General features: G+C 37.0%; 1 protein-coding gene across 1 annotated transcript; it reads left to right on the top strand.

Moving 5' to 3' along the window:
* Positions 1 to 869: 869 nt before the first annotated feature.
* Positions 870 to 4,648, top strand: LOC149415192 (metaxin-2). Its single transcript, XM_089642702.1, has 4 exons — positions 870 to 1,006; positions 1,258 to 1,766; positions 2,335 to 2,399; positions 2,671 to 4,648. Exons 1-4 carry the CDS (start codon positions 964 to 966, stop codon positions 2,846 to 2,848), a joined length of 795 nt encoding a protein of 264 aa, XP_089498828.1. The 5' UTR covers positions 870 to 963; the 3' UTR covers positions 2,849 to 4,648.
* Positions 4,649 to 11,565: the final 6,917 nt, after the last annotated feature.

Here is an 11,565-nt window from a genome sequence, read left to right as displayed (position 1 = left end):
TCCTTCTTTAGCCTCCTCCTAACTCCTTCTTTAAGCTAAAGAAGGAAATAGCGCAACACGGCATAACACCCCAAAAACAAATAACAAAAATACTTTTGGCCGTGAAAATCTTAAATCACAGATTTATGATTATTCCACATTCCGGTTCCAACTCACATTCCCTTTTCCTTTTTTGGTTTCTTTCCTAAAAATCTTGCCTTAGTGCTTGTTATTTTCGCTCCTTGTTACAATTTATTAAAATCGTGAAAAGTCGGTAAAAAAGTGTAAATTATCATTCCCAAGTTAAATACTTAAAATAGTTTTTTGTGGTGATTGTAAAAGAGTTCACATTGTAAAATCTCTAACATTAACAGTGCTTATAAGAAGTTCATCTATGAACAATAAGCAACCTACGGAATCTGCCAGAAACTCTTTTTCCTCACTCACTAATATTCCTTGTGATTAATAAACACGATTGCTTGATCCTTTCTTTCTTGTTAAAATAAGTCTATTCCAAGTACCAATCAAATTCTAAGTACGAAACAGATGGGCTTACTTTAATCTTGAAATATTATTTTTCTGACGGCTTGAAAATACTGTACATGTACAAAAATGTGCTCATATTAATAATTTTGTAAACATTTATACATAAAGTAAATGAATATATTTAAGCACATTATAAAAAAAAATAATTGTGTCAAATTTTCATCATATTAGGGTTAAATTAAAATAAACCTCAGTCAGTCAAAAAGTACTTGATTGGTGTGCTAGAGTTTGCATCGTCTTGCTTGCACGAAAATAAATAATTCGAGTATTTTTTCCGATTATCTGAATGTTACCATTATGCCCATCACTAAAATAATATAACTAATATATATCTATGGTCAAGTGTCAATACTGTCAATGGGTGTCAAAATATAACAATATTGTGGTTGTTTTCGTCGTAATAAATTTTCCGATATATTGATTAGTTGATCTTCAGTCATGCCTTCTCCCATAGTAGAAAACGCAACGTTTGAGTTGGATGGTAATTATGAAATGAATTTGTAAAGATGTTTATTTTTGTCTTACATAACCTGTAATAATGTCATTTCTATAAATGATTCTAATACAAGTGTGATGACGCGTGTTGGTTAATCTATGAAGATTATTGACTTATTTTTGAGAGGAGGTTCTATTGAAGGAAGGGAAGAAGTGACATTCGATAACTGGATTTGCCGACTTTGAAACACAAAAGTCGGCAAATCAGGCAGTAAGAATCATGTTGTGTTATTGCAGGTCGGGAGCCGTGGCCGGAAGACGCGCAGCTGTTCCAGCCGTATGAGGTGGAGCAGATCCTGCTGCCAGACAACGCCAATTGCCTGGCGGTGCAGGCTTTCCTGCGCATGCTGGGTCTGCCCTTCAGCGTGGAGATGCGCTGGAACGCTGAGTGGATGTCCCCGGGCGGGCGCGTTCCCTTCGTGCGCGCGGGGGCCTTCCTGGCCGCGGAGCTGGAAGGGGTGGCGGGGCTGCTGGGCGAGCGCGGCCTGCTGCCACCGGCGCCCCCCGCGCAAAAGGCAGACACGCGCGCCTTCAGTAGCACGTTGCACAGCGTGCTGTACCACGCTGAGCTGTACGCCTGCTGGCTGCACGAGCCCACCTTTCGCCAAGTCACGGCACCGCGCTACTCTTCCGTGTTCCCGTGGCCACTGGGCTGGCTGCAGGCGCGCTCCAAGCGCCGCCAAGTCCTGCAGCGCTTGCGGCTCTTTGGCTGGGCTGAGCGCTCCATGGACCAGGTGGTGGATGAGGTAACAAGACAACATCTAGGAATTGAAGCCAGGATTTGGCACTGTTTCCTTCATTGGCCAAATGTAATATCTAGGAGCAGTAATCTAAATGTGGAGCAACTTTACTTTTAAAAATGAGCTCTGTACACTTTCTATTTAGTTACTTTTTTGATACTTTCTTTAGCACATATTAAAATTTGCTTTGAATGTTAGTTTTGAATCCAATATTTTATCTAGGTATTTGATCTCATTTAATTATTCTATTTTTTTTTGTTTATTTCCATATATTGTTTGTTTTGTTTGCGTTCAGTTTGAACATGCTTATTTTCAGCCATTTTGTTATATTTTTAAGGTCTTCATTTCGTTTATTTATTGCTGTAGTGTTCATCTAAACAAGTGATTGAAATAACTTCTTTATTTTATCTAAATATTTATTCTCTTCCGCAAGCCTTTTGGTTGATCTTCTAATGATTTTATTTTTTGTTACTTCACATTTTCACATGATGTGTGTACATGACACGTGTACATAGCATACAATGTTGGTACATAATATAATGTAACACACGTAATCTGAAACCTTTCTGTTCAGGTAGACAAATGTTGCCGGGCATTGACAGAACGTCTCGGAGACAAGGAATATTTCTTTGGAAATAAGTGAGTTCATTTACTGATTTTACTGATATTATATTCGATTCACTTGTATCTGGAAATCAAGTTGACTCTGCTCAATATTCACCGACTTTAAAGTAAAGCGTTTGATATGGTTACACCCACCAAGTGCCACACGCCATTGTTCCTCACAGTCGAAATGAATTCTGCTCTATCATATAATTTGAATGCCACAAGTGGGGGTTCCAAAAGGGCCGCACCTAGGACCATTTACCACAATGACTAGTAACTAGTTGTGTGTGTTTGTGTGTTGCAGGCCGTGTGAGCTGGACGCGCTGGTGTTTGGGCACGTGTTTGCCCTGGTTACCACGGAGCTGCCGTGCAGTCGTCTCGCTACCACCGTCAAGGCGTACCCCGAGCTGTTGGCGCTGGCCGCTCGTGTTGAGAACAATTACTTCAAGAAGAAGCCCGATGCTCGCCTCAAGAATGTCTAACTCTTTCAGTTACATGTCCCATAATACCTAGTTATTTTGAGGCTGTCAACCGATGCACGCTCTTAGAAATGAAGAAAGAAAATAAATTACAATGAATTTATGATAAAAATATTAATTATGGAAAAGCACTTTTTTTGACATTTATTTTTCTTCTTAGTTATTAAGACATGCACGGATTTTTGACACTTCATATGTTGTGTGCTGGAATATGAATTCACATAGCTGATTTATTAGTAGTTCACAACACCGCCTCCATTTTATTATATCTTGTATCTTAACACTTTAACAGCCGTGAATTTCACTACTGCACCTTTTTGTCAACCGTTCACGAGCTTTACTCGTGACGTTTTTTCTATAAGATTTGGATGAATGTTTAGGATACTGTTGTGTTCGTACAAACAGGTCTCCAACTCATCTTGGAAGGAGTTTATAAATAATTGGTTCTTTTAGATTAATCAGGGATTTATTAATACTCTGCGTATTATATTGATGACTCGATAGTCGACCTAACTTGAAGCTGGCTAATTGGAATCTTAAACAGTAATTTTCTCTGGGAGCCTTCCCACTGGCCCCCCTGGCGACTACTGGCCACTGGCTCCATCTTACGGATTTCCACGCAAGCTCTAAGCACTGCCCTCTGTGCGTGCATCTATGAAGCTCTTACTTCCCAACAGATACACATACATAGACAATTCAATAATAACAATAAAAATATTTATTTGTCAATATATATATTTTTGCTCACCCATGAAATGCTAAATATTAATATTAATTTTAAAACTCTAATTTCATTTTTATTTTGTTCATTCAACGCCGCACTGTGATTGTGAGTAACTTCAGAATGGTATTATAGAGATTATAAAGAGTATATAGACAGATGGAATGTAGAACCAATATTAGTCCAATGTGGTTCTCAGGTTTGAAGCTCCTATAGATTTATGAGAGGTTATAAAAATGAAGATATTAGCGGGTATTCATTCTCAAGAGTGACGATCCTTGTTGTTATGGTGCCGGGGTTCTGTTTACAAGATACGAGGACAGGTTAAAAAAGATATATAAAGATAACTTTTTTAGAAATTCCAGTGTTTTAAGATTTTCAGGTAAAAAAAGTTGTATTGTTTGTATGAAAAAATATTTTTGTATAGGAAAAAAGTAATTTCGAAAAAAATTATTTGTCTTTGCACTTCTACCATCGTAAACATATACACCAGAAGTTAGTACACTTTACCCCCGGACAAGTCTGTACATATACCTAGTTGTATTTGTGTTAAACATGAAGCATTTATTTTAAAATTAGTATATTAAATAATGTTATCTCACATTACCAACTGCTTTTAATTTAATTTCTCGTTCCAAGAAAACATTTGATAGGAAGAAAAGTTCTCTTAAAAAATAACCTGAATTTGTGTTAAATTAATCTAAAATTCCTCCTCAAGACTTGTTGAGGAGTTGAAGTGAATTCCCTGTATTGATCGTTTTCCATATGAGGAGTTATTTCATGCAGATGTTTGTTTCTAAAACCCAAGGGACCCTTAAACTTGAATTTAAAAGTGGCCTCTTCATTTGATAATGCCTTTGGAAGATGAAACACCTGTCAAGCGTAATAATAATTAGATAGCAGAACTTGTTTATACTAAACCTGTTTTTTGTTAAATTAAATAATGATATGGGGTGTTTTCACAGACAATGAAGACTGTTAATTACCGTTGGCATAGAAACTGACATCTGTTTTTCCTCCACATAATTCAGACCTCTTCATTAATACATCCCTACAGCCCCTACCTTAAGCCGCCTCGAAACGCTGTCCAACGGGTGGCGACATAGCTCCCTGTACAGATGGGGCGCTCTTGTGAGGTATCAATTAAAATTGTTATTATTTTTTTAATCGATACCTCATCTTGCTGTTTTGACGGCAAAGATGAGGTATCAATAAAAAGGTATCAATTAAAAAAGTCGCTATAGAAAATTTATTGGTCAACATAAAAATATTTTCACTATCGTAATTTAAGGCAAAAAAAAAACAGTATACATACTCACCCTATTGAATATAAAGCCTATATAAGTCTTTCTGTCTCTGTAGAAATATAAATTAAATAAATTTAATTTAAACCCAAGCGCCTGATTCTATAGAAGAGAAACATGATTATACTGTGGTGGATGGGATGAACTTTTTATTTGTTGAAGGATTATGCTTTTGTACATACGTATTAATATTATGTTAATCATAAAGAAACGAGTTTAGTACAGTAAATAAATGATTTATTTCAAATAATGTATTTAAAAATAATACATTATGTGAACCCATGTATTTTTTTCAATTAGGATATACTAGCTGACGTATACCTGGCCTTGATCGGGGTTGTGAATCACTCGGAGTCATGTTAGGATATACTAGCTGACGTGTACCTGGCCTTGCTCGGGGTTGTGAATCACTTGGAGTCATGTTAGGATATACTAGCTGACGTGTACCTGGCCTTGCTAGGAGTTGTGAATCACTTGGAGTCATGTTAGGATATACTAGCTGACGTGTACCTGGCCTTGCTCGGGGTTGTGAATCACTTGGAGTCATGTTAGGATATACTAGCTGACGTGTACCTGGCCTTGCTCGGGGTTGTGAATCACTCGGAGTCATGTTAGGATATACTAGCTGACGTGTACCTGGCCTTGCTCGGGGTTGTGAATCACTTGGAGTCATGTTAGGATATACTAGCTGACGTGTACCTGGCCTTGCTCGGGGTTGTGAATCACTCGGAGTCATGTTAGGATATACTAGCTGACGTGTACCTGGCCTTGCTCGGGGTTGTGAATCACTCGGAGTCATGTTAGGATATACTAGCTGACGTGTACCTGGCCTTGCTCGGGGTTGTGAATCACTCGGAGTCATGTTAGGATATACTAGCTGACGTGTACCTGGCCTTGCTCGGGGTTGTGAATCACTCGGAGTCATGTTAGGATATACTAGCTGACGTGTACCTGGCCTTGCTCGGGGTTGTGAATCACTCGGAGTCATGTTAGGATATACTAGCTGACGTGTACCTGGCCTTGCTCGGGGTTGTGAATCACTTGGAGTCATGTTAGGATATACTAGCTGACGTGTACCTGGCCTTGCTAGGAGTTGTGAATCACTTGGAGTCATGTTAGGATATACTAGCTGACGTGTACCTGGCCTTGCTCGGGGTTGTGAATCACTCGGAGTCATGTTAGGATATACTAGCTGACGTGTACCTGGCCTTGCTCGGGGTTGTGAATCACTCGGAGTCATGTTAGGATATACTAGCTGACGTGTACCTGGCCTTGCTCGGGGTTGTGAATCACTTGGAGTCATGTTAGGATATACTAGCTGACGTGTACCTGGCCTTGCACAGGGTTGTGAATCACTCGGAGTCATGTTAGGATATACTAGCTGACGTGTACCTGGCCTTGCTCGGGGTTGTGAATCACTTGGAGTCATGTTAGGATATACTAGCTGACGTGTACCTGGCCTTGCACAGGGTTGTGAATCACTCGGAGTCATGTTAGGATATACTAGCTGACGTGTACCTGGCCTTGCTCGGGGTTGTGAATCACTCGGAGTCATGTTAGGATATACTAGCTGACGTGTACCTGGCCTTGCACAGGGTTGTGAATCACTTGGAGTCATGTTAGGATATACTAGCTGACGTGTACCTGGCCTTGCACAGGGTTGTGAATCACTCGGAGTCATGTTAGGATATACTAGCTGACGTGTACCTGGCCTTGCTCGGGGTTGTGAATCACTCGGAGTCATGTTAGGATATACTAGCTGACGTGTACCTGGCCTTGCTCGGGGTTGTGAATCACTTGGAGTCATGTTAGGATATACTAGCTGACGTGTACCTGGCCTTGCTCGGGGTTGTGAATCACTCGGAGTCATGTTAGGATATACTAGCTGACGTGTACCTGGCCTTGCTCGGGGTTGTGAATCACTTGGAGTCATGTTAGGATATACTAGCTGACGTGTACCTGGCCTTGCACAGGGTTGTGAATCACTCGGAGTCATGTTAGGATATACTAGCTGACGTGTACCTGGCCTTGCTCGGGGTTGTGAATCACTCGGAGTCATGTTAGGATATACTAGCTGACGTGTACCTGGCCTTGCACAGGGTTGTGAATCACTCGGAGTCATGTTAGGATATACTAGCTGACGTGTACCTGGCCTTGCTCGGGGTTGTGAATCACTCGGAGTCATGTTAGGATATACTAGCTGACGTGTACCTGGCCTTGCTCGGGGTTGTGAATCACTTGGAGTAATGTTAGGATATACTAGCTGACGTGTACCTGGTCTTGAACGGGGTATGAATGATATGGAGTCATGTTAGGATATACTAGCTGACGTGTACCTGGCCTTGCACGGGGTTGTGAATGATTTGGAGTCATCTTAGGATATACTAGCGGATGTGTACCTGGCCTTGCTAGGAGTTGTGAATGATTTTATTTTTATTTTTATTTTACAATTTTTTTTACACAATATAATATACACACTCTCCTACAAAAGCTCACGCTTGTTGTTAGTGAAGGATAACTTATAAATAACTTAAAAATCCTTATCAATAACTTAACAATTTAACATATAAGAGATTTAGACTTATAATATTTTTTAAGATTGTAAAGGTAATTAAAACAAGAAATGTATATGGAATGTACATAAAACATTAGGAATAACAAAACAGTCAAGAATATATCTAAGAGAAAGTTAAAATTATATGGTGGTACTACAAAATATGATTTAATTATTTTTTTATATTTGTCGTATTTTTTTCTGTTCGCCTATCAGCGGGTAATTGATTAAATAATTTTATTCCTTTATACATAGTGATTCTGTGCTGTTGTGGTTCGTACGGGTGGAACAGTTAGTCCACCAACAGAAGTATTCCTTATGCTAATATTTAGCAGTGGGGTATTATTTTCAAAAGATATCTTTGTGTAGCTGAAGTAGTGCAATTTAGTCGTAATTTTTTGTAAGTGGGGGAACAGCAAATTCTTGGAATACATTTATTGTTGGGTAATACTGTTTTAGGATAATTTTTTAAATTGTTTATAGTGGGAGAAGGGATGATTTATATGCACCCCCAAGCTATTTCTATTTTTTTTATTTGGTACAATATTTTTTACATTTCAAAGTTTTCCAGTAATGTTGGCCTCACTGGGTGGCTTGCCCGTGCTGAGGCATATGATTAGAGGCTATGATTCCATATTTTAGTACAGAGTGCGCAAGTGCAAAGTAAATTTCTTTTGATATTTTTAATGAGATAGTATTTCTAAGTCTGAAAAAAAAAATTAGTATCCTCATTCTGTTTACTGTGGAGTTTATTTGATTTTTCCATTTGATTTTATTGTCGATAATTATTCCGAGATATTTTATTTGTTCTTTACTACTAATATGTATACAATTTGAGTTACAGCGTGTGATTTTAAGTATACAATTTCTGTCGTGAACTTTAATGTTTACATTTATATTTGAAATATTCTCTGTTAGGCTCAGAGGTAGAAAATGAGTGTTTTTCAACATTTAAAGAGAGTAAGTAGTTACCGTGGGATTAAGTGGCAACAAATAAAAGTAAGGATAGGTTTATTATCTAGAAATAAAAAAAAAATTAAGAATACTAATAATGTATTACCACAAAAAAGACATAATAAAAAAGAAATTAATTAGCATCCTACTATATAATCTGTCTGGCAAAGGGTTTTTACCAGTTCGTTCTTATTATGATAGATTTTTTACTATTTATTTATTTACTTATTATAGATATTTCGGCTTCTTTCCAAGAGTTTTCTTCAATCGTTAATACTGTATCATCCGCATAAGATATAATCTTTCCGATGATTGGGAGTTCAAAAAGTTCATTTACATAATATAATATGAATAGTATTGGGCCCAACACAGTTCCTTGTGGGATTCCAAAATTATTTTTTTCCATATCATTTAACTAGTTATTTACTTTCACTTGCTGGGTTCTTTGATATAGATAACTATTTATCTACGATTTTGCTTTGGCAGTTATTCCTAAATTATTTAGTTTGTTGATTAATTTTGAGTGTAAAACACTGTCGAAAGCTTTACGGAGGTCAATGAATATACTTAAGCATTTTTTCCCTTTATCCAATGCTTTATAAATAACTTAATTCCGCTATTGCGTCTTGCGTGCTCAACTTTTCTCTAAAACCGTATTGGCTGGGGTTAATAAATTTTTTGTTCTCCATGTAATCTACAATTTGTTTCTTTATTACTCTTTCGTATATTTTAGCTACATTGGGTATTAACGATATTGGGCGGTAATTGTTTATTTCTTTCGAATCTCCGTATTTATACACAGGTGTTGTAATGGATTTTTTGTAGTTTGATGGGAGTATTCCACTTTCGATGCCATTTTTTAGTGATTTTATTATGTTTTCAACAGTTTTTTCCGTAGTCGATTTAGAAACTGATAAGATTGTTATTACTGAGTTTATCTTTATGTATATCATCTGATTGATAATTTTGATCGATTTTGTGTGGAAGTTTTTGTCCGACGTTTACGAAAAAAATGTTGAAAATATTTGCACACTTTTTTGAATATCGGATAGCATTTAATATGGTTCCACTGTTGTTTATAACATTTATAATTGATTTATTTTTATTCATAATTTCGTTTATAGTGTTCCATGTTTTTAGGGTTTTTCTTTGTAAGGATAATTTTGTCTTTATAATATTTTTCTTTCGTGTCTTTAATATTTTGTTGTGAGTTTGTTTCGAAATATTTATATTCAGTTTTGATGTGATTGTTGTTTGTGGTTTTTTTTTTGTTTGAATGAAGAGTTTTTCTTTTATCCGGATAGATATAAATAAGCCTTGCGAAATCCATGGTTTAATTTTCCTTAATTAATTTGGAGATTAATATAGGTTGTACAGTCAGCGATATGAGTATTTAACGTTTCTTCAAAATAATTTGCACATATATCAGAGTTTTGGCAAATTTAGTATTGATGTTCATGATTCATTACGTAATTTATTATTTAATTTTTGATAGTTCAGTTTAGAAATGATTTTAACATTTTTTCCAGAATCATGAATTTCTAAGTTTTTACATAAATCATAAACAAATATATTCGTATATTTGTAATGATCTGTTATGTCGTTTTTCCATATGATAGATTTAATTTTTTATACCGGGCCTTGCTCTGGGTTGTGAATGATTTGGAGTCATGTTTTGAGGTTGTGAATTCTAGGATAAACTAATTTTCTACTATACAAAACTTTCGGAAGAAATTCTCTACGTGATAGTAAAAACCCTATCAAAATCCTCTGTGTAGTAAGCGCACAAACAGACAGACGCGGATAGGGACTTTATTTTAGTATAAAAGAGATGATATAGATTATTTCGCTAGGAAATACAGATGGAGCCAAAAAAGCATACTAATAATAATGATTGGGTTATTTGTATAACTCCGTTTTCGTGAGAAAATCACCTCTAGGGCTTTATTAACCTCTCGAGTGCCAACATATTCAATGTTCTGGGGAAACTACTTATGGTAGATTATATACTATTTTATAAACACTAGCTGACTTGTACTCAGCGTTGCTCGGGGTTATTAATGGTTTTGATGTTGTGAATTCTAGTGTAGGTACCTGAAAACTGGTGAAAACCTCTATTTTCAAGGTGGAAATAATATTATTCTAAGTAATTGAAAAGTTTACTTTTGTTTCCTCGGGCGTCCCTGACTTTTTCTACCATTCGGTACTGTATACCATATTGTTACTATTATAAAAACTACATCATATCGAATTTAATTCGACTCCGTATCTCATTACAGTGCAGAAATATTGTGTTAAGTTTTCCGAACAAAGTTTGTTAGTGGTTTGAATTGTAGAAGAAGGCGTCCCCGACTTCTTCTACAATTCAAACCACTAACACAAACTTTGTTAGTGGTTTGAATTGTAGAAGAAGGCGTCCCCGACTTCTTCTACAATTCAAACCACTAACACAAACTTTGTTAGTGGTTTGAATGGTAGAAGAAGGCGTCCCCGACTTCTTCTACAATTCAAACCACTAACACAAACTTTGTTAGTGGTTTGAATGGTAGAAGAAGGCGTCCCCGACTTCTTCTACAATTCAAACCACTAACACAAACTTTGTTAGTGGTTTGAATGGTAGAAGAAGGCGTCCCCGACTTCTTCTACCATTCAAACCACTAACACAAACCACTAACACAAACTTTGTTAGTGGTTTGAATTGTAGAAGAAGGCGTCCCCGACTTCTTCTACAATTCAAACCACTAACACAAACTTTGTTAGTGGTTTGAATGGTAGAAGAAGGCGTCCCCGACTTCTTCTACAATTCAAACCACTAACACAAACTTTGTTAGTGGTTTGAATGGTAGAAGAAGGCGTCCCCGACTTCTTCTACAATTCAAACCACTAACACAAACTTTGTTAGTGGTTTGAATGGTAGAAGAAGGCGTCCCCGACTTCTTCTACCATTCAAACCACTAACACAAACCACTAACACAAACTTTGTTAGTGGTTTGAATTGTAGAAGAAGGCGTCCCCGACTTCTTCTACAATTCAAACCACTAACACAAACTTTGTTAGTGGTTTGAATGGTAGAAGAAGGCGTCCCCGACTTCTTCTACAATTCAAACCACTAACACAAACTTTGTTAGTGGTTTGAATGGTAGAAGAAGGCGTCCCCGACTTCTTCTACCATTCAAACCACTAACAC

Source organism: Hesperophylax consimilis, chromosome 18, assembly GCF_061612785.1.
Source record: "Hesperophylax consimilis isolate HC1 chromosome 18, BYU_Hcon_1.0, whole genome shotgun sequence".
Classification (NCBI taxonomy): Eukaryota; Metazoa; Arthropoda; class Insecta; order Trichoptera; family Limnephilidae; genus Hesperophylax; species Hesperophylax consimilis.
This window is presented reverse-complemented; position numbering and strand designations above follow the sequence as displayed.